The sequence below is a fragment of the Tribolium madens genome, unplaced genomic scaffold, assembly GCF_015345945.1.
Source record: "Tribolium madens isolate multiple individuals breed KSU strain unplaced genomic scaffold, Tmad_KSU_1.1 Scaffold_11;HRSCAF=98;Tcas5.2_LG3b, whole genome shotgun sequence".
In the NCBI taxonomy this organism is placed as follows: Eukaryota; Metazoa; Arthropoda; class Insecta; order Coleoptera; family Tenebrionidae; genus Tribolium; species Tribolium madens.
The window spans coordinates 8569500-8593232 of NW_025400975.1; the positions used below are offsets into that span (position 1 = coordinate 8569500).

The 23733-nt window shown below is 30.2% G+C and overlaps 3 protein-coding genes across 7 annotated transcripts in view; all 3 read right to left on the bottom strand.

The window, feature by feature from the left end:
- Positions 1 to 224: 224 nt before the first annotated feature.
- On the bottom strand, positions 225 to 3231 carry LOC123005480. Its single transcript, XM_044399265.1, has 4 exons — positions 3169 to 3231; positions 3009 to 3116; positions 2797 to 2949; positions 225 to 290 (listed from the first exon to the last, which is right to left on the bottom strand). The coding sequence occupies exons 1-4, from the start codon at positions 3229 to 3231 to the stop codon at positions 225 to 227; spliced, it is 390 nt and encodes a 129-aa protein (XP_044255200.1).
- Positions 3232 to 6032: 2801 nt separating this feature from the next.
- LOC123006516 lies at positions 6033 to 7308 on the bottom strand. The gene is made up of 6 exons (XM_044401054.1): positions 7219 to 7308; positions 6652 to 7169; positions 6498 to 6597; positions 6344 to 6454; positions 6145 to 6297; positions 6033 to 6098 (listed from the first exon to the last, which is right to left on the bottom strand). The coding sequence occupies exons 1-6, from the start codon at positions 7306 to 7308 to the stop codon at positions 6033 to 6035; spliced, it is 1038 nt and encodes a 345-aa protein (XP_044256989.1).
- A 3607-nt stretch (positions 7309 to 10915) lies between these two features.
- LOC123015438 (Down syndrome cell adhesion molecule-like protein Dscam2) overlaps positions 10916 to 23733 on the bottom strand; it is an 81453-nt gene continuing 68635 nt past the window's right edge. For 3 of the 5 annotated variants that reach the window (XM_044415183.1, XM_044415167.1, XM_044415196.1), the window contains 13 exons: positions 23062 to 23181; positions 22834 to 23007; positions 21886 to 22782; positions 18922 to 19074; positions 18722 to 18877; positions 18375 to 18671; positions 15333 to 16178; positions 15144 to 15284; positions 14978 to 15094; positions 13285 to 13457; positions 11518 to 11653; positions 11378 to 11468; positions 10916 to 11331 (listed from right to left, as the gene is read on the bottom strand). In XM_044415183.1, the coding sequence (XP_044271118.1) occupies positions 11094 to 11331; positions 11378 to 11468; positions 11518 to 11653; positions 13285 to 13457; positions 14978 to 15094; positions 15144 to 15284; positions 15333 to 16178; positions 18375 to 18671; positions 18722 to 18877; positions 18922 to 19074; positions 21886 to 22782; positions 22834 to 23007; positions 23062 to 23181 (3539 nt within the window). In that variant the 3' untranslated portion in view covers positions 10916 to 11093. Of the gene's footprint in view, positions 11332 to 11377; positions 11469 to 11517; positions 11654 to 13284; positions 13458 to 14977; positions 15095 to 15143; positions 15285 to 15332; positions 16179 to 18374; positions 18672 to 18721; positions 18878 to 18921; positions 19075 to 21885; positions 22783 to 22833; positions 23008 to 23061; positions 23182 to 23733 lie in introns of those variants that run through there. The other 2 variants (XM_044415175.1, XR_006413383.1) reach the window with 2 other exon arrangements.

Consider the following 23733-nt stretch of genomic DNA (forward strand, 5'->3'; position numbering starts at 1 on the left):
AAAAAGATTTTTTTTCAATTTCTTTATTTTTATTCCTTATTTTTCGACATATTTGACCCGTAACGGAATTCCTAAACACAAGAAGTATGGACAAGTAATTTCAAATTTGTTTTATTATTCAACATTTTTTAAAACTATTTATACAATGGATCAATACTGTCCAATTTCTATCATTTATGTAAGCGAGTGAGAAAAATGATAAAAGTGTTTTATTTGTAGTTATTTCAAACGAGACTACTTTTGCGAAGATTGTACAAAACTAGAGCATATGAGACTGAGATTCGTACCATCTGAAATAAAATTTAAATAAAAAAATCAAGTCAAGATACGCATACCGAAACAAACATAGTATTATCTAAACAAATCCCAGCCAAAATAATACTCTCATTCTTAGTGCAATTTGTCATAAATATCAAAAGAATTTTCATGTTTTCAAGATTCCAATAATACCAAGGAGCAGTGGCTAAAGAAGAAAATAGATTGCTCGGACAAAATTAAAATAAAATCAAGAAAAAGAAATTAAAATATTTGATTACAAACCACATCAAACAGCTGTTGACCATTCCAACAAAACAGTATAGCGATGCACACACCACTTAGAGCAACACCAAAAATTCTTACTTTTAAAATATTGGTCATTATGTCCACAAACTACTATTAATTTTTATTTCTTTTTAAGTATTTGTAACTAATTTACATTTATGATGTATGCCAAATAGCTAATGAAAATAAAAAGTCCAAGTAGTAAAAAAACGGCATCACTGTTAATGTTATATTCCTACCATTTTCACCATCCTATAAGAAGTTTTTTTTTAAATATTGACTTCATAAATATGAGCGGTTTAGGACATTGTGGTGTGCAATGCAAAGACGCAACGATTTTCTTATTTCTCGCTGATATTGAATGTCTTGTAGGTATTTCCAGCGTTTCAAATTATCAGTTTGAAACGTTTCCAACAGATATTCTTCAGTAATAAAAAACTGTAACTGTGCTTGCAAAATTACATAAACAAAAAGAAAACAAAATTTTAAGAAATGATAATACAAAAATGGAAATCCTACAAAATAAAAATAATTAGGAATAAACGACCATCTCCCAAAATATTCCTCAAAAACTGTAATAGAAATGAAAAGGTCTCTCTGATCTCCAAAATATGGTGCGTTGATAATTACTGCACTTGTAGTAAACAGCAAAACGCATCCTGTCCAAATATTTATGATTCGACATGTTTTCTGAAGCTCTGTTTGAGCCTCCTTTTTTATTACATCAAGAGGCCAATTTATTTTATCAAAAAATGTTACTCCTTCAAGAATACTACAATTTGGTTTACTTACAAGCACGAAAAGTATTATTGCTGAACTATATTGAATTACAAGGTTTATATTCCAGTTTTTGATCATGTAATATGCCAGTAAAACGTGAATTAGTGAGTAAAGTATAATAAGCAAAAGAGTGCAAATTTTTATCATTTTGTAATTGTAGGCATTAACAAAAATAAACTTTCTCAACACTATAAAAGGATCTGAAATTTGATGAATTATTTATTTAGTTAAAATTTAACTTCGGTTTAATATCTTTAAATTCGGCCATTATATTGTCCTGAAAACTTTCCACTACAACTCTAAGCTTTTCTACACAAATATCAAAAGTCATTAAAGATCGTTTTATGAATAAAATATTTGAGATTAAACAATACTCATTAAGTCAATAATCTATCAAAAATAGCTAATAATTCTTATAGGTGGCTTAAAACAATAAATGGTTTTATTTGTTCTCTGGGCAAAATAGAAAATAGGGAAAAAAAAACAATTTTGGACGGATTTAGAAATTAAATAAATTAATTTGAAATGTTACTATTTAATACGTGAAGTACTACATTTGAAATTGCTTATCCAAGGTCAATCAATAAACTACAGTTTAATAATAAATATAATATCTTTGAATCGATTAGGTTCTACATTTAAACATGCTTTTTTATAATTATTATTGCGTAGATATTGAAAACAAAAAATCCGTCTTAAGGGATAAAAATGGTTTCAACAGGTTAAGTAAAAAAACTCCATTAAGAACATTAACATTTATTTTTAAACTTTAACAACCTATAGCTAATTATTTTTCCAACAAACTCTAGAAAAATAATTTAAAAAATCCTCTTACTAGCATGAAAAAGTCAAGTTGAAAATTATTTTTGTTTATTTCTTATTTTTAACTCGTGAAAATTGGATTTTAAAAGTTGTAATTTTTATATCAAGAAAACCGAAAAATTGATCTAACATAAAGTCCGTTTTTTTTATTTATGCGTATGGATCGATTAATGGTTGGAAGGAGGTACTAGATAGCTATCTCTTTTCAACATTTGTAATAAATGTGAAAAACGACGGAGGTCATGTCGTGGTCTTCATTCACACTACCCCCACCAGCAAATTAAAAAAATAGACTATAGCTGAAAAAACTTTTAAATATTTTTAAATAATTATAGATATTTGTCAGTTTAAAAGCAGTTTTTGATTTATTTGCAGTGATTTTAATATGGCAGTGCACTTGAAGCATTGAGATTGTGTGTAGGTAATAATAAAATTTAGATTGGTGATATAAGTGTGTTGTGAACGGACCACAATTTTCAATACAATGGTTCGTTCACAATCGAACTTTTTTAAAGTGAGGAAAAGTGAAGTGGTAGTTTTAAACGAGACTAGTTTTGCGAAAATTGTACAAAACCAGAGCATATGAGACGGAGATTCGTACCATCTGAAATAAAAATTAAACAAAAAAATTACAAGTCATGAGACGCATACCGAAACAAACAGATTGTAGTCTACACAAATCCCAGTAAAAATAACACTCTCATGCTTAGTGCAATTCGTCATAAATATCAAAAGAATTTTTATGTTTTCAAGATTCCAATAGTACCAAGGAGCTCCTGCTAAAGAAATATACAAATCGCTTGTCTGAAATATAATAAAATGAAATCACGAAAAAGTAATTAATTTTATTGATTACAAATTACATCAATTAGTTGTTGACCATTCCAACAAAACAGTATAGCGATGCACACAGCACTTAAGGCAACCAGAAAAACTCTTATTTTGAAAATAATCGTCATTGAGTCCACAAACTACAAATTATTTTTTACCATTTTTAAAAGTAGTTATTTGTTATCAATTTACATTGATGATGTATGCGAAACAGCTTATGAAAAGAAGAAGTCCAAGTAGTAAAAAAAACGGCATGACTGTCAGTGTAATATTCAATATCACTTCTACCAACCTATAAATAGTTTATTAAAAAATACTGAGTTTATAAATATGGGTGTTTTAAAACTTTTTCAAGTCATTGTGGTGTATAATACAAAGACGTAACGATTTTCTGATTTCTCGTTGATATCGAGGGTCTTCCAAGTATTCCCAACGTTTTAAATTATCAGTTTGAAAGGTCTCAAACAAATATTCTTTAACAAGTAAGAACTGCAATTGTGTTTGTAAAATGCCATAAATAAAAAGAAAACAAAATTTTAAGAAATGGTAATATAAAAATGGAAATCCTACAAAATAGAAATAATGAGGAATAAACGACCATTTCCCAAAATATTCCTCAAAAACTGTAATAGAAATGAAAAGGTCTCTCTGATCTCCAAAATATGGAGCATTAATAGTTAATGCACTTGCAGTAAGCAGCACAACGCATCCTGTACAAATATTAATGATTCGACATTTTTTCTGAAGCTTCATTTGAGCCTCTTTCCTTATTATATCAAGAGGCCAATTTATTTTATCAAGGTATGTTACTCCTTCAAGAATAGTTTTTCCCAAAGCGAGCGAAAAAACCCCACTGATGATTGCCTAAATAAACATATTACACTAAAAATTACAATTGAAGGGGTGAGTGGATAAAGGTGTTATGTAACATTGTTTTCTTTTAAAACAATTTTTTTCGCAATATTCTTTTATTAAAAAATACTTTTAAGAGTTGTTTTCTATTAGGAACGAAATTACCAAATGCTAAAAGCGTTATGTACAACTTGGATTGTTGAATAAACAGTGGATAAAGGTGTTAAAATATGTTTAGATAAATAAATAATATTAAATAAATGTTTAAAAAAAGCACAAATAACACAATTTTTATTTAATTACTTTCCGACGTATTCTTGAAAAAATTTTGCGAAATAATTGCGTTTTTTATTGAAAAATGTTTTAAAACGGTCGAAAAGAGCATAAATTATGTCGTTTTTTACTTAGTCTGGTATATGTATTAATTTTTTGGTATGTTTTTTAGCAAAAATTAAAGAAAAAACTTTCTTTTAGACTTAAAAACGCAACTAAATGTTTGGAAAAAGCAAAAATAACATTATTTTCGAATTAATTATGTGATTTTTCGGTTTATTTTTGTCGCAGTTTTGTGCTTTTGATTGAAAAATCTGCTAAAACGTTTGGAAAAGCTCAAAAACATGCTTAAACTCTCCAAAGAAGCAAAAATAATTTTAGTTTCGTGATAATTTATTCATTTGTTACCTCATTTTCGACGAAAATTTTCAAAATAATTGCGATTCTGACTAAAACGCGCTAAAACGGAAAAATGTTTTTTTGAATTTTTTTTTTAGCACAATTTAAAAAATTAAAAATAACACCATTTTTGAGCAAATTTAGCGATTTGTGACGAAATAATTTTGTGAATTTTTAATTGAAAAACCTACTAAGACGCCCAAAAAATCATAAAAAAGGTCATTTTCAACCCAATTTGGTAATTTTTCAATATGTTTTAACAGAATCTTACAACAAACGTGATGTAAACAAGCAAAATTCATTATTTTTCACTTAATTTGATGACTTTCGGTGTATTTTTGTCTAAATTTTTCGAGATAATTCCGTCTCTTATTGAAAAATATGGTGTTTATATGAAAAACCGTTTTCGAAAAGTCGATAAACTAGCTTCAAAATTACACCAATAAACAAGAAAAAAAGTCTTTTAAATGAGAATGTTAATTTTCGGGACAGCATAAAGTGGACTTTTTTATATTGTGTCGTTAGAATTTCATTTTTAAATGTTTTGTTAAACGTGAAATATTTTTATAAAGCAATAATTATTACAAAGTTTATATTTGAAAATAAAGCTTGTTTTTCGGTACATAACACATTTATCAATTTTTTAATAATCTAAACTAATGCATTATAGTGGATAAAGGGGTCATGTACATTTGATCGTGAAAAAATTTATAAAAAAAACATAATTATCTAAGTTTTCTTATAACAAGGAAACAATCTTCACATAAGCCTTTACATATCATACGATTTTTTTTACATGACACCTTTATCCACTCACCCCTTCAATTTAGTTTTACTTACAAGCACGAAAAGTATTATTGGGGGGCTATATTTAATTAAAAGGTTTATGTTCCAATTTTTGATCATGTAGTGCATCAGTAGACCGTGAATTAATGAGTAAAGTATAATAAGCAAAAGAGTGCACATCTTTAATGTTTTGTAATTGTGGGCATTAAAAAAAATAAATTTTCTCAATATTGTAAAAGGGTCTAAAAACGAATGTAATAATAATTTAATTATAATTTAGCTCCGCTCCCTACCTTTAAATGCGACCATCATACTGCAACTCTCTACTACGTTGTATTAACAAAAAAAATCATTAAAGATCGTTTTATGAATAAAACATTTGAGATTAACCAATACTCATTAAGTCTGAAATAATTACAGAATAGAAGAGTATTGTTCATTTATCAGAAATTCTGATTGGCTGCTCTAAAAAACAAACAGTGGTTTTATCTATTCTCATTGGAACAACAAGGAAAAAACACAAGTTTGCGTTTTAATAAAACAAAAACAATCAAAAATTAACAAAACGCAACGATTCGGCAAGAATGTATTAATACGAGTATAACTAAAATTATATTTTAGAAACAGCCAAATTTAATAATATAATTGTACACATTGTTTAAGAAAAGGTGTTTCTCATTTATTTAACATAGCATGTGGTTGGGCCCTAAAAATATCTACTTTTTCGTGTTTAATTTCTGGTTGTTTCAAATCACACTACTTTTGTGAAGATTGTACAAAACTAGAGCATAAGAAATGGAGATTCGTAAGACCTAAAATAAAAAAAAACATAAAAATCACAACTCAAGAGGCACCCACCGAAACAAACATATTGTAATCTAAACAAATCCCAGCCAGAATAATACCCTCATTTTTGGTACAATTTGTCATAAATATCAAAAGAGTTTTAATATTTTTAAGATTCCAGTAGTACCAAGGAGCTCCGGACAGAACATAAAAAATTTTGCTCGTCTAAAATGAAAATCAGAAAAAGTAATTAAAATATTTTACTACAAACCACATCAATCAGTTGTTGACCATTCCAACACAACATTATGGTGGTGCACACAATTGTTACAGCATACATGAAAATTCGTATTTTTAAAATGTTGGTCATGGTGTCCGCAAACTACAATTTATTTTTACCAATTTTTGAAAAATTTGAAACTCACATTTATGATGAACGCAAAACAACTAATAAAAAGAAAAACTCCCAAAAGTAGAAAAAACGGCATAACTGTTAGTACAACATTCATCATCAGTTTCACCAACCTTTAAATAAATATTTAAAAAATACTGATTTTATAAAAAGAAAAAAATTAAAACCTTTTTAAAGCATTGTGGTGAGTAATACAAAGACGTAACGATTTTCCTATTTCTCGTTGATATTGTGCGTCTTCTAAGTATTTCCACCGTTTCAAATCATCAGTTTGGTGTGTCTCAAACAAATATTCCTCAACGATGAAGAACTGTAACTGTGATTGTAAAGAAACATAGACAAAAATTAAACAAAGTTTTAAGAAATGATAATATAAAAATGGAAATCCAACGAAATAAAAATAATATGGAATATACGACCATTCTCCAAAATATTCCTCAAAAACTCGAATAGAAATAAAAAAATCTCTCTGATCTCCGAAATATGGAGCATTAACAGTAAATGTACTTGCAACATGTAGGAAAAAGCATGACATAAAAATATTTATAATAAGGCATTTTCGCTTCAACTTTATTTGGGCCTCGTTCCTTATTATATTAAGAGGCCAACAAATTTTATCAAAATATGTTACTATTTCACGAATATCGTTTGCGAAAAACACAGAAAAAATTGCACTGCCAATTCCCTTAAACAAAAACAAACCATTACTCTGAAAAATACAGTTTTTCACTTACATAAGTGAAAAGTATTAATGTCGGACAATATCTAATTAAAATGTTTATATCACAAATTTTGAACATGTAGTAAATCAGTAAACAATGCATGAGAATATGAATTGTAATAAGCACAACAGTACCAAATTTTACTACTTTGTTACAGTTGACATTAACGAGAAGAATCTTTCTCACCATGATAAAAGGATCTAAAAATTAATGAATTAATAATTTTATAATTCAACTCCGGTCACTGCCATTAAATGTGGACATCATGCGTTGTTGAAAACTCTTTACTGATCTGAAATCCTACGCACGAATATCAAAATGTTATTAAAGATCGTTTTTTGAATAAAATATTTGAGATTAAGCAACACTCATTAATTAATTACATATCCATTTACCGTAACTGGAATTGCTGTAATTCTGTTTGGATAGTTTAAGAAAAAAAGGCTAATTTTATCAAGACAAACAAATTTTGATAAAATGTGGAATTTCTTATTTAAATTGCAATGACATTTCTACTTTTTTGTTTCAATCGTGTTAGTTGGTTTTTAAAGAGTAGCCAAAAAAGTGTTATTTTGATCTATTTTGAGCAATTTTGGTACAATTTTTACCTTAAGTCGTAAAAACGCTTGAAATATGGTTTTCTAGACGTAAAATTACGCGCTGAACACGATGCAACTAGTTAAAATACTCTACGATGCATAGTTTTTGAGATATTGAGTAATAAAATCAAAAATAAGGCTAGAAATATCCGATTTTGACTAAAAAATCAAATTTTTTTAATTTTTATGAAAAACTAGTACTATATGTAAAATTAACCGTAGAATACGCCTGTTTAAACCGCTTTGACCTAGGACTCATAGTTTTTGAGATATGACGGTTTTTTTTAAACCTAAAAATAGCTCTGTACCCGGAACCATAACCCGGAGCGACTTCCGGTTTGCGCCAATAAATAGATAATTTCAAGCTACTTTTAATGGTTTTTAGCGTTTTGCTGTAGGTCTTATAGTTTCGTAGAAAAACGCATTTAAAGTTTCACAATTTTGAAAATTTTGACTTTTTGAACGGCGATTACGGCCAAACTATTAGACCTAGAGCAACGAATTTAATTCCATCGTAATCAGCGTAAGAAAATCTATCGACTGAGGCCAAAGCCAAGTCGATATCTCGCAAAAAATTTTGAATTTTTAAACGCCGATTACGGCTAAACTAAAGGAGATAGCCCAATGTGGTTGGTAAATTCGTAATTAGCGCCTCAAAATCTATTGGATAAGATAGGTTTGAATCGAATCTGAGACATGTTCAAAAACACTAGATTTTAAGGGGGGGGGTGTTAACAAATTTTTACTTTTTTTTGTTTTGTAAATTGCGGCAAAACTGTGCCTCAATGATATAATACTTTGACCTAAACCTATGTAAAATGTTCCGGGGAATCGATTGGCGTCAAAAAAATTGCAAAATTCCTAATAGTTTTGAAGTTAGGGTCGGGTTTATATTATCCATACTTATGACTATATCACAAATTTTTTCGATAACTATTTATCGTAGAACACTGACTTTTTTTTATATGATAGAAAATTAAATTTGCTTTCCAACGGTACCAAACATAAGAGGTTATTACCAATAAGTCCGGAGTTATTGGCAATAGACCGCTCCGGGTGCCAAAAATCGACCAAAATTTCGACGAAAATCAAAAAAATTTTTAACCTTAAAATTCATCCATATAACGTTTTTTTACATTTATAGAGGTCTTAAACACTCAAAGAAATGCATTAAACGTTATTGGGTCAAGTTTCAAAAATTTTGAATTTTGTAACGTGAATTTGATTACGATAAATCAAATAGGACAAACAAATCATATTAGATAAACTCTTTTTTTTTTTTTTAAGTCCCACTTTTTACAATCCAGCGTTATAGTTATAGTTATTATAGTTTTATTTACAATCAAAATTAACACTTGCTAGTAGTTTTTGGTCGATCCAAAATTTCACAAATTTTGATTTTTTTAAAACCTTAAAAGTTATTCTAAAATGATAATATTAATTGACAAGATTGAGAAAATTCATCAAATTCAAATAATGAACAGTCAACCCTCATAAAAAGTTTGTCTGACATAAATTAATTCAAAATCTTGGTTTTTATTCTATCAAAAAATCTAAAATTATGGAACTTTTTTCTTCATTCATAACCCTACTCTATGACGTAAAACAAGTTGCATTGTACAAAAAATAAGTTAGGGGTGGGTTTTTCAAACTAAAGATAACCCTATCGTGTCACCCCTCATACATCTCAGCTGGAAGCGTAGATTTTAAAAATATAAAATGAGGTAGGTATTTTGTTTTTCCTAASCGAGATACGAAAATGACCATCGCCAAAGTCAAATTTGACTAAACCATTCGATAGAACCTTTCATTGCGCATCTTTTTTGACATACTTTATTTTTATGTGCGACGCATACTTTTCGAGATATTTATGTTCAAAATTTACCGATTTGAATTGCGCGCTTCATTGCAATTTGTTAAGGTTGGTGATAGTCGGCAAACATATACACACGCTTGAATTTGTTGTTGCATAAGTTTGAAGTGTCGGTAAAATAGGTTTCTGTAGAGATTATTCAGTGTTTTGCCTAGATGTCACGGCGTGTAACTGTGCATTCCTACCAGTTTTGAAAAAACTTAGTAGGGGAAAGATTTTGATAAAATTATGTTTTTCTATCAAAAAATTAAAGAAAAAAATATTGTCTTGTGAGAAATAATTATAAAAATTTATAAAAAAAATAATGTTGGGACTCAAAAAAGGCTATTTTCATTAAGGCTGACTGAAATTTTAAAAATATTATTTTTTTTTATTAAAAATCGAAAAAAAAATTCTACCTATATTAAAAGAAATAATGTTGGAAGACAACAGAAAACAATAATTTTGGGATCCAAGAAGAAATTTTGCTAAAATTTGGAATTTCTTGTTTACATTGCAATGAAATTTCTACTTTGAAAAAAAATTAGAAAGAAATATAATTTTGGAAGTTTATAGAAAAATAATGACAATTGATTACATAAATTGAAATAAATAAAACACTGTGTTTCCTNAATAATGACAATTGATTATACAAATTGAAATAAATAAAACACTGTGTTTCCTGGTAGTTTATTTTTTGTGCAAAATTAAACAATTTTCTATTGTAAAAATCTTAAAAAATAATTGTGGAAATCACCAAAAAGTTTAATTTTGAGACCCAAGGCAGGGTCAAATTTTGATAAAATTATGATTTTCTATTAAAAATTTGAAGAAAAAAATATTGTCTTGTGAGAAATAATTATAAAAATTTATAAAAAAAATCTTGGGACTCAAAAACGGCTATTTTTATTCAGGCTGGCTGAAATATTAAAACTATTATTTTTTTTTATTAAAAATTGAAAAGAAATTTCTACCTATATTAAAAGAAATAATGTTGGAAGACAACAGAAAACAATAATTTTGGGATCCTAGAAGAAATTTTGCTAAAATTTGGAATTTCTTGTTTAGATTGCAATGAAATTTCTACTTTGAAAAAAAAATTAGAAAGAAATATAATTTTGGAAGTTTATAGAAAAATAATGACAATTGATTACATAAATTGAAATAAATAAAACACTGTGTTTCCTGTTAGTTTTTTTATTTTTTCTAACTTTGATATACCTTGAAATCGAAGGTAATAAATAAGTGTGGTAAAATCGAGGAATAAGACATTTATTCTTCCGGAGAATCACTGCATCTACAATAAATTGAAAGAAGAAACATTTTAATCTACATTGTCATAGTGTACAAAATGCTTCCAAAATGTCACGTAAAATTCTTTTAAACTCTATAATTTTTGTATAAAATTTTGATTTTGAACTATGTTCTACAACAGCTTAAACAGCAATCGAATAGTCCGTTATTTGATCGGATTCATTCGGTTTTGACCAAAAAGACGATTTCAAACCTAACTTTAATTTTTTGATTGTGTCGATGTCACATTCGGCTTCACTCAGTTCTGGTCGATCGGTTGTACTGTGATCTAAAGATTTTTTTTCCGAAAATGTCGTTTCGGCCAACGACAACCGGGAGAAAATCTGTCTTTGAGACAAACTCCGGCTTTGGGGCGACAACCTAACAAGAAAATTATTACAAATGCAACTCAAACTCATCCAATCACCTTGATCGGTTTCGTCGTGGAAGCGACTTTTTTTCAGACATGGGGGATATGTCAGATGACGTACTCGATTGAGTTCCATGGTGCAAGATACCTAAACATATGAATAGAAAAAATATTGTATGCAACTCGAGACAACTTACTTTGTTTTCGTTTAACTTCTAACTGTGTGGAAGACTCGGTTCTGTGTTCTGTGTCCGACTCACTTTCATCACTATCTACCTCATTTTTTCGGTTAGAACGTCTTCTACCGTGGCCCTTGCCACCTTGAAATTTTTGCTGCAAAAGAATGTTTAAGTTAAACCAAAGCAATTTTTTTACATTAAAAGTATTGCGAGTTCGAATAATTATATTTGTTTGAAAATAGGTACATAGACATAATGCATTAATTCCTCCTAAATGAAAATATTTTCAAGATGGCGGCACTTCCGGTTATAGCGGAAGTCGGTCTCAACTTTCTTATTTTAAATGGAAAGGTATATTTTGCGTTTATGGATTAATCGGGTCATTTTAAGAGAGTTTTTATCAGCTTTTCCTGTACTTAAATTTAGCAGTTTTTGAAATATTTGGAGTTTTTCAAAAATTTTTGGAGCTGCACCTTCCACTTTAAAAATCGGTAACTCTGTTATTTTTTAAAATTTTGAATTCGTTTTTTTGGCGTTTGAAAGAGAAAGTTTAGATCTTTCTTCTGGTGTTTTCAAATTTTGAAAAAAAATTAACATATCCCAAAATTTTAAGGTTACTTTTGTAATAATTCAAATAGTCATAACTCATTTTTTTTAAATACCCTAATTTTTATTTTACTAAATGGAAGAGAATTTAATTATGCATCGATCTGTATTAACATTTCCTATACCAAAATTTAATAATTTTTAAGTTATGGTGACTTTTTGTTAAGACTGTCGAAAATTTATTACGTTTTCGTATAGTTTGTTATGGAAATAAAAAAAAATGTTTCTCAATAAACGTCGATAATGACTTATTATTTGACAAATAGTGCCAAAATATGGAGAGTCAAAGCTACTCAAACTTAGATTTAATTAATTTATTTTGTATTTATGGAGAGTGTAACAAAATTATGATGTCGTTCATTAAACAAAAATAAATTTTTCTCACTTGTTAGCTTTAAATAATGATCGCATGGTAGAACCTATCAATAATAATTAAGTTTACATAACTTTGATTCTTCATATTTTGGCACTATTTGTTAAATAGTAATTTACTGTTGACGTTTTTTAGAGAAAATTTTGACGTTTTTGACTTCCATAGCAAATTATGTGAAAACGGGCGTGGCTAGTAATAAATTTTCTGTAGTCTTAACAAAAAGTCCATAACTTGAAAATTATTATATTTAGGTATAGGGAATGTTAATACAGATCAATGCACAATTAAATTCTCTTCTATTTAGTAAAATAAAAATTGGGATATTTCATTCGTAAAAATTGAGCTATGAGTATTTGAATTATTACAAAAGTAACCTTAAAATTTTGGGATATATTTTTTTTTCAAAATTTGAAAACACCAGAAAAAGGATCTAAGCTTTCTCCTTCAAACGCCAAAAACACGAATTCAAAATCTTAAAAAATGGCAGAGTTACCGATTTTTAAAGTGGAAGGTGCAGATCCAAAAATTTTTGAAAAACTCCAAATATCTCAAAAACGGCTAAATTTAGGCATAGGGAAAACTGATGAAAACTCCCTTAAAATAATCCGATTAATCCAAAAACGCAGTAAAAAATATACCTTTCCATTTAAAATAAGAAAGTTGAGACCGACTTCTGGTATAAACGAAAGTGCCGCCATCTTGAAAATATTTTCATTTAGGAGGAATTAATGGTTTATGGCTATGTACCAATTTTCAAATAAATACTTCTAATGTGGGGTTTACACGGAACACCCTGTAGTACTTACAATATTATAGTAGGGCGAGCTTCGCAGAACTGAGGAACTCGGGGGCGGCGAAGCACACCCCTCGGTCATGGGGTGTTCATGGTACATGAAACTATGTAACATGGTGTTTTGTGGTAAGGTACTTGGCTCTGATAACTGAAATGTTGCATAAGGTGATATGTCCTCGGAAGTTTCTGCAAGAAAAATTCCATAGAAAAAATCTAGTATACATGGTGCTGCATTTTGGATGTCCGAATAGGGAATCTCCGAAACTAAGGGGTTTAGCCAAAAACGAGTAATACATTCTGGGGCTCATTTTTGAGAAAATAATATTGGTTAAAACCGCATCCTGCTATCGTCTTTTGTTTTCGACTTATAGACAAAAATTGACATTTTAGCGAAATCTAAAAAAATTCATATCTTCGTTATTATAGAAGACACAGATTTGAAATAAAGGCACTATACAGGCACTTTTTTACGAGTAATTTAATAATGTAGTTAACAATTTTTTTCAGTTATTGGTTTAGTCGTGATAAGATAAACATGTATTTTTTTAAATGGAAATCATAGGCGGCTATGGTAATTTTGTAAAGCTTATTTTTTTCTGATTTAAAAATATAGATTTGTAACAGAATTTTTTTTTATAATTATACTTAAAAAGTGAAATACATATTTTGTGTGATAATAGTTGGCCATGGAAAAACTATTTCACTCCAAATGTGTAAATAATAATCAATAAGAGTTTTGTGAACTGAAAAATAGATGAAACAATTGATAAAATTATAAAATTTAAAAAATACGATACGTTAGAAGTATTGAACAAATATGCGAGTGCCTCAGAACAAAATTATTACATATTATTAAAAAATCCAAAAATAGGAAAAACAAATGTGTCAACAGTCAACACAATTAGAAAAAACATTTTTTTGATGATCTAATGGAGGTAGGATAAAGTTCCACATAGACGGAATTTGGGTATTTGAATAGCCATATCGTCATTTTTGTGTCATATAAAATATATTTTATTGAAGAATTAAAACGGCTTTTTTTAAAACACTCTATGTATCACTAGAAGTTTCAATGATAATATTAGTTTGTTTAAAAACAAAGAAATGTTATTAGTGGCCAATAAGTTGATTTACGATTTATTTTGCATTTTTTTCATTACTTAGTACTTTGAAAACTCTTTCATTAGTGACACGTTGAATAATATAGTTTAAATCCTTTTAGTTGAAGATGAAACATTTTTTCATGGCCAACTGCGAACAAAAATCAAAGATAATTTTTTGCTAAAAATGTATTATAATAATTTGTTACAAATATATATTTTTTAGATAAGAAAAAAACAAGCTTTTTAAAAATGATTCCCATATAAAAAAATAAAATTTTATTTTATTACGGCTAAACAAACAACTGAAAAAAATTGTTAACTACATTATTAAATTCTACGTAAAAAAGTGCCTGCATAATGTCTTTATTTCAAATCTGTGTCTTCTATAATAACGAAGATATGAATTTTTTTAGATTTCGCTAAAATGTCAATTTTTGTCTATAAATCGAAAACAAAAGACGATAGCGGGATGCGGTTTTAACCAATATTATTTTCTCAAAAAATGAGCCCCAGAATGTATTACTCGTTTTTGGCTAAACCTCTTAGTTTCGGAGATTCCCTATTCGGACATCCTAAATGTAGCACCCTGTACAACCCACTGACCTGGAATTTTTTCTCCCGCTGCTAAAGCTGCTTTATGTATTGTCGCGTAATATCTTTCTCTTTGAGCTTCAGCATTGTGTTGATTATCTAAAAGTTCCTTAGCGATTTCGCTTTGTCCTAACGAATTGAAATTAACAAAAATAATTAAATTACCACCAAAACTTACGATGTTTCAAACAGAGAATAGCCCCCAGAATTGAAATAATAACAGCAATTATCAAAACTAACAACGGAATAATAAACCTAATATCTGAATAGATGGACGAGTCATTGTGTCCGTGTTTCAGCAAATTGACCGGTGGTACGCCTGAAATTTCAAATTATGACCCAAATTTGTTTCAGGAGAAATAATTACCACCGTCTTTTGTTAAAGTCATGAAAACAAACTCTTCAGTTGCAAAACCGGCAATATTATGGGCTTCTAGCTTGACCACGTATTTGGTGGCAGGAGTAAGTCCAGTGATGGAAGTCCGTTTTTGGGGTTTTAAAGCATTTGAGACTAGAATCCACTGCGAACTTGAGGCTTTCCTGTATTGTAGAATAAAATACAAAATCGGGCACCCATTATCAGGCCACACGTGCAATCGAAGTAACACCGACGTCGAATTCGGGGAAATGAAACTCGAAGCTGGGGGAACCCCAGGTGGGTGTCCTTGAGTCCTTGCTTGCAAGGAATGACTCGCAGGACTGCTCCCGACGATGTTATGCGCTGTCAAATACAGATGATATGTCGTCCCACATGAAAGTCCTTTCAGTTCATAGCTCACTGCATGTCTGGATAAATGGACTTCGTCCAAATCCCCGTGTTCTTTTCTGTAATTGAGTGTGAAGCCGCTGATTGGTGCTCCTCCGTCATTCCCAATTTTCCAGTTTAGGAGAATGCTACTACTGGTGGCGCTGGATACGTATAAAAGTGGAGCAGTTGGTGGGACTTGGACCACCAAATGGTAGGTTATCTTGTCGGAACCTTGGTTATTGTCCACTTGACAGGTGTAGTTACCAGCATCATGGAGTTGTAAATTTGCAAGGATTAGTTCACCAGTGTCGAGGAGTTGTTGGTTGGCGTTGGCACCTCCTTTGAGGAGTTTTTCACCACGAAGCCATTCGCGTTTGGGGTTGCCCACCGATTCGCATTGGAAAGACACGGAGGTCTTCCAGGGGCGGATGACGGTGCCCCCAAAAGAGATAATTCGGGCAGGGACTGGAAGTTTTTTTTTTGGTCAAAATTTGGGTGCAATCGAGTATTGGTTTTTGGTATTTCCCGAAGAAAATTTACAAAAACAGTATACTAATAATATCAGGCAAACAAGTGTAAAGAGCGCAAAAATTGGGTAATATTCAAATTACTTTGTGACGTTGCAAATGGCGGGATTACATGTTTTTGAGGAAATTATTACAGTAACGAGACAGTCTTAGCCTAGCTTTCGTACGAATCACTTGTCTGGATAAATTATTTATTTATTATTTTGTGGTTTGGTGCGAAATCGTGTTGTTCACACAGTGAGTCTGTGTTGTGTATTTTTGAGTGCATAATAGACATTTAGTATGCGAGTGATTAATAAGTGTCAATCGCTTATTACTTAATTATCTATTTTTCGTCAAAATTTGGAGAATCAATTTGGTATTTTGCAATCTATTTCCCAAAGAAAAACAATATTAATAATAATTTAAATCTGATTGAATGAATCTCAGAATTTTGAAAAATAGCAATTTGTGCTATTTCCAATCAATTTGGCTCAATTTTAAGCCGGAAATCAACCTGAATCATGGTATTTCAAAAAACTAATGGCTTGTATAAGAATTTTCTTTAAAAATAAAGCAATTTGAGCAATTTTTAATTTAATTTCGCTCGATTTTAATACAGAATTAATTCAAAATTAATTTATTTTATAAAAATAATTGCTTCAACCTCAATTTTAGGCTGAAATAAAGCAATTTGTGATATTTTCGATCGATTTGGCTCAATTTTAAGCCGGGAATCAACCTGATTCAAAGTATTTCAACCAAATACTGGCTTGAATGAAAGTTTTCTTCCAAAATAAAGCAATTTAAGCTATTTTCAATCTAATTTTTCTTGATTTTAATACAGAATTAATTCAAAATTTATGTATTTTACAAAAATAAGTGCTTCAATCTCAATTTTAGGCTGAAATAAAATAATTTGTGATATTTTCAATGGTTTTGGCTCAATTTGAAGCCGGTCATCAACCTGATTCAAAGTATTTCAACCAAATACTGGCTTGAATGAAAGTTTTCTTCCAAAATAAAGCAATTTAAGCTATTTTCAATTTAATTTTTCTCGATTTTAATTCAGAATTAATTCGAAATTAATGTATTTGTTTTTTAAATAATTGTTCTAATCTCATTTTTAGGCTGAAATAAAGCAATTTGTGATATTTTCAATCGATTTGGCTCAATTTTAACTCGGGAATCAACATGAATCAAAGTATTTCAACCAAATACTGGTTTGAATAAAAGTTTTCTTCCAAAATAACGCAATTTAATTTTTTTCGATTTTAATACAGAATTAATTCGAAATTAATATATTTTATAAAAAAAAATTTGAAAATTCATGTTTGGAGGCATCAAGACGTAGCCAATCAGATGTAAGTATCTTGACGTCAGGCAAATCGGTTGTCTAATCGTACGAGTAAAATCAGTTTCTTGTGTAAACAATTGTAAAGGGCGCAAAAAATTGTGAAAGTGGAATTTGGTAATATATGACGTTGCGAATGGCGGGATTACGTAGCCCTTCTACACCGGAACTGTTACGAAATGGTTTTTGTGCCGTTTTTGAGGAAATTATTACAATAACAAAACATTCTTAGCCAAGCTCTCGTACGAATCACTTGTCCGGATAAATTATTGTTCACATAGTGAGTGTGTGTTGTGTATTTTTGAGTGCCTAATAGACATTTAGTGATGATTAGTGAGTGTCAATGGAAAATAAATCGTGCTACAAGGATCCGGATTTAAGGGTAAGTCAACAATAAGTTTTAGTTTTTTAGAAAACTGACACTTTTTAAGTTTTATTTCAACGATTTTTTTATTTAAAAGGTAAGTGCATTTAATTTTTTTATTTTTTGTTTATTGCAACGTAAATTGTGTGGATTTGCGATTTTTAAGTACAACAGTAAGTACTTATTAAATTATGAACAGAAATTAATTGTGTTTAGATAAAATGTAGAAGATTTGTAGAAGGTGAAATTTAGTAATATTCGAATTACTTTGTGACGTTGCTAATGGCGGGATTACGCAGGTTCAGTGCGAAATTGTGTTGAAGAACTTGAAAATGTGTTGTGTATTTTCGAGTGCCTACTAGACATTTAGTAATGCGCGATTTTTAAAATTTCGCGTGATTAGTGAGTGTAGTAGTAGTTTAGTTAAAAAATTGTACCTCTCGACGTTGCCACTTGCGACACAACCTTCGAACTCTGTCCCTCCCCTATCCTAGTGGAGGCAGTGACCCAAAACTGGTACTCAATATGTGCTTGAATCCCTTTAATTTCATAACTTGTGTGTTGACTAGAAATGGTTTGTTTGGCATTATCTACTTCTTGTCTTCCATCTAGACTTCTTTTGTACAAATTATATTTTGTTATAATACCATTTGGTTCTAAAGGTGGCAGCCATGATAGCTTTAAAGATTGAGCCGAACTTACTGCTACTTTAATATCAGCTGGACTTCCAGGTACTACAAGACAAAAATAAGTGCAAAATTGGGTTTAAACGTGAAAAAAGTACCATCTTCTTCAGTTTGGCAGTACGTGGGTGGGGCAAGAACCCCATCACCGACTTTAGTAAATGCTAAGACTTGTAGACTATAATTAGTGAATTTTTTTAACCCTGTTATTACAGTTGTCAAAGCTGTTGTCTTTCGTGTTTCCATTTCGTCGTTTCCTGAAGAATTAAGGTGTGATTTTGCGATAATTTTGAATTCTTACCTCTCCAATTATCGTCTAAAACAGGTTCATATGTTAATTTGTACCCTTGTAAAAGTCCGTTACAATGTTCAGTTGGTGGTGGTTGCCAACTAATTTGCAACGATTGAGAAGTTAAGGCCGCGCATCTAACATCTTCTGGTGGCATATCAGGTACTGCAAAAATGGTTCATGTACCAGTTGTGGTACCCGGGGAAAAAACTATTCACCAGTCTAACTTGGCGCTTGACTTGACTTTTAAGGTTCTTTATCTACAGCTTTCAAAAATCAAGATTGTAGAACTAGTTATAATACCAGAATTTTTTAATAAACTGAGAATTTCTATCAAGTTATTTCTTTATAATCAAAATTCTGAACTTAATGATACATTTCATAATAGCCAGTCAAAAGGAAACAAATTTTTACCTTTCATTTTACGCCAAAAAAGCAAAGGAAATACTTTTTTTTTCTATAGCAGATGTTAAACTATTTCTTTAAAACTCTTTTGAGTAGATAAAGTAACACTTTAACAGCAAGGGTTGTTTTTGCTTTATCTGTAACGAGTCAATCTGTAATCAAAACTTCATTATTCTGACTCAGTGGAAAGAAAAGTTTTTTTTTTTCTTACTTTTGGACTTGTAATAATAATCTTTCTTTGCTTTGCAAGTCCCATCACATTGGCGATTTTATTTTTTTGACAACGATGTCACTTTGACCATTAATTAATTAATTGAATAATGATTGTTTTTGTTAAAAATGACTGTTTTTAGGCTGTTTTTTGACTTGCCATTTAGTAAAATTATGTTTTTTACAAACATTTTTGTTATTTAACTTGTGTTAACTCATCTGTCAAAACGATATCGTTGTCAGAAAAATAAAACGCCAATGTGGGATTTAAAACGCAAAAAAATTACACTAGTTTACACGATTTTTATACCTTTGCTGAAAGTTAATTTCTTATAGATTTTGAGGCACTGAGTTAAAAAAAACTATTTAAAAAAGTCCACCACGTTACGTTTAAGAAATATGTAATTAACAAAAATACAAAAAGTGCCAAAGAACATATTAAAAGTGAGTTATTTTACTTGGTTTTATTATACTTTTTGGATCAGTTTTCTACATATTTTCATCCCAAAAACGTTCAGATCTTGATAAAAACGCTCCAAATGCGAGTGAAATGTTTTTAAGACCTATTTAGACCCATATAGTAATAATTTTGCCATAATTCAGCAACAATTTGAATTTAAATAAATTTTAAATCGGAGGCATTTGTGCAGAAAGCAGGAAAATTATCGTCTGCAACAAAAAAAGTGTGACGTGATAGAAAAATTTAACAATTATATTTGTTTAATTAAATGTAACTTAACATAAAAATAATAATTCGATTAAAGGTCGTATTGTTTGTAGACTATAGTATTATTAGTTATTACAAGCCCAAAATCAAGAGAAAAATTAAATTTTCTTTCCACTGAGTGAAAATAATAAACTTTTAACATTACAGACTTACTGGTTTCAGGTGAAGCAAGAAATGTTTTTCTTTTGCAGTGTTAGCGTAAAATAAAAAAAAATTACTAGCCCGGCGCATCCACCATTTTTAGAATAGATAACTTAATAATTAAAAATTGTGAAATTTATATCAATAAATTTTTACATTTGGAATAATAAATAAAAAATGTAATAATTTAGAATTTATTAGCCTGGCGCAGCTACCGTTTTTGAAAATTAAAATTTCGAGATTTTTCGAAAAACTTAGATAACTTTTTAATAAATTAATAATTCCGGTATTTATTTATTCCTTTAAAAACTAAAACTTTTAAAGTGCGTTTTTTATCCCATTATATTTTTACATTTAAAACATTTCTGACTTCTGTTTGATTGCAACACAGGCTTTTTAAATATCTAGACTTACTAAATACCTAAAAAATTTTTTTTTTCATTTACCAGACAACTTTTTAAAAAAAATCAAGTTTTCAAAATCAAGGGGTTTTTTAATTAAATGATTTTATTATTCAAGTTACTTAGTATATTGTACTCAAATTTTATCCAAAAGTAGTCTAAGTAAGATTGATAAATTAGTTTTATTACAAATATATTTTTTGTGTAATAAATACATGTGATAATGTATTCATTATGAATAATTTATAATTTACTAGCCCGGTGCATCCACCATTTTTGGAAAATAAAAATTCACTTTTTTTTTAGGAAACCTAGATAACTTAATAATTAAACATTGTAAAATGCGTTTTTTATATCAATAAATTTTTACATTTGGAATAATAAATAAAAAATGTAATAATTTAGAATTTATTAGCCCGGCGCATCCACCATTTTTCAAAATAACAAATTCGAGTTTTAAAAAAAATCTAAATATCTTTTTAATAAATTATTAATAATAAATAAAAAAATGTAATAATTTAGAATGTATTAGCCCGCCGCATCCTCCATTTTTGAAAAATAAAATTTCGAGTTTTTTTTAAAAACTTGGAAAACTTTTTAATAAATTAATAATTCCTGTATTTATATATTCCTTCAATATCCCATTATATTTTTTACATTTAAAACATTTCTGATTTCTGTTTGATTGCAAAACAGACTTTTTAAATATCTAGACTTACTAAATACCTAAAAAAAAAAAATTTACCAGACAAAATTTAAAAAAAAATCAAGTTTTCAAAATCAAGTGTTTTTTAATTAAATGATTTATTATTCAAGTTACTTAGTATATTGTACTCAAATTTTATCTAAAAGTAGTCTTCAGTAAGATTTATAAATTAGTTTTATTACAAATATAATAAATAAAAAATGTAATAATATAGAATTTATTAGCCCGGCGCAGCCACCATTTTTGAAAATTAAAATTTCGAAAATTGTTTTGAAACACTTTTTAAAAAATTAATAATTCCTGTATTTATTTATTCCTTTAAGAACTAAAACTTTTAAAGTGCGGAAAGTTGGACTGATGAATAATTTTTTGTACTCCCAACTTACCATCTTCCATGGTCTGTGTCGAGACCGAGTCCGACAAGGGCCCCGTCCCCACTTCATTAAACGCCTGAACCACAATCGAGTACCTCGCGTACTTCTCCAATCCCCCCAAGACCAATTCACCCCCATCTTCCCCATCCCCCATGACAGTGGTAAAATTATAAGCACTCATACTCGTCGTCCGATACCCAACATTGAACCCTTGGATATCCCCATGTCGCAATTCCGGCGATGGGGGCGTCCATGTCACTATAAGTTCCGTAGAAGACAACGGACGAACTGACAAATTTAAAGGGGCCCCCGCCGGTCTTTGGGGCTCCGTCCTGACCTCCAACTCCGGACTTGGGGGACTTTTCCCCGCTGAACCAACCGCAAACACCCGGAAAGTGTATTTCGTCGCCGGATTTAAATTCTCAATGAGGGCAGTGAATGTGGGGGCGTCATTAAGGTCGACTTGTTTCCACCCCCCGTCAGATTCCTTAAACTCGACTAAAAACTTAAACACTTCGTCGGTGTTTCCAGACTTGTGGTGCCACTTAAGAGTGACACTTCGACTACTAATCATTGTTGCTTCAAGTTCTTTGGGACTTGAAGGGGGCTCTTGTACTAGCAACTGCACTAGTTGTTGCTCTTTCCCATACATGTTACTCGCTTGGCAGAAGTAAGTGCCGCTATCTGATGATTGTGTATTGATGATTTGTAACTCTGCAGTAACACCGTCTGGTGTTACATCTTGTTTGACACTCGCTCTGTAATTGGACGAGGGGTTTAGCTCGTTTTTGCTGCCTCGTAACCAAATCACGCTGATTGGTTTATCACCGTTTACGTCACATTTCAAAAAAGCTGTGTCGCCTTTTCGGACTGTTACTAGACGGGAGGGGGCTGCGAAATATGGGGGGGCTGAAAATAAAATTTCACTGTGAAAATAATTGGGGAAAATTGAAGTGTTACAATTGACTCGAAGTTGGATGACTTTTCCGATAACAGGGCCTATTCCGTTTTCAGCTTGGCACAAATAGTAGCCTTCACGGTCTTCTTTGACGTGTTGGAGGATGAGGGTACCGTTTCCGAGAAGGCGGGTGTGCGTGTGGTCTTTGACTTCTTCGTAGTCGCCGGATTTACCAGCTGAAAAACGACCAAAATTTGAGCTTTTTATTGAAATTAAAGAAAAAAAAACACCTATTGCCTTTTTCCATGTGACAATCGGGGTGGGAACACCTTTGGCTTGGCAGTGTATTGAAACTTGATGATTTCTTTCGACGCTGACGTCGACCGGTTCAACTTCCCATCTTGGTGGTACTGAAACAACATCATTGTTTTTGTAAATGGTATTCGAGTCTTTTTTTCTACATTTTTTTGTTGCAATTTGTGCCGTAGATTGAAACACTGACCACAGTCTAAACGGTTTTTGGGAGGATTGGCTACTTTACTGGTTTTTGCTGCAATAAGCAAGTACTCGTGAGGGGAGTTAATCTTCTCAGTGTGGTGGTGGCGGTGATGGTGGTGGTGAATACCACAGTCGCCAAAAGTCTAAAACTTTACATTTTTCCCATAATTTTTATTAAAAACAGTTGAGCTTGCACAAACAATAAATTTTGAAATTACACTCACCCAGATCCAAAATGAAAAAATACTAAACTTTGAGAATAGAAAAATTAAATAGCAGGCTTAAAAATAATAATCGTAGGTTTGATTGATTATAATTCAAATTTTTATAAAGTACACATTAATCAGTCAAATTCTTCGAAAAAAACAAGAAAAATCTGGTGTTTTTTTTTATAATTCAAGTTTTTGAGGATAGAGTACTCAAATTTTATGCAAAAGTTGTCTTAAGTAAGATTAGTTAGATTA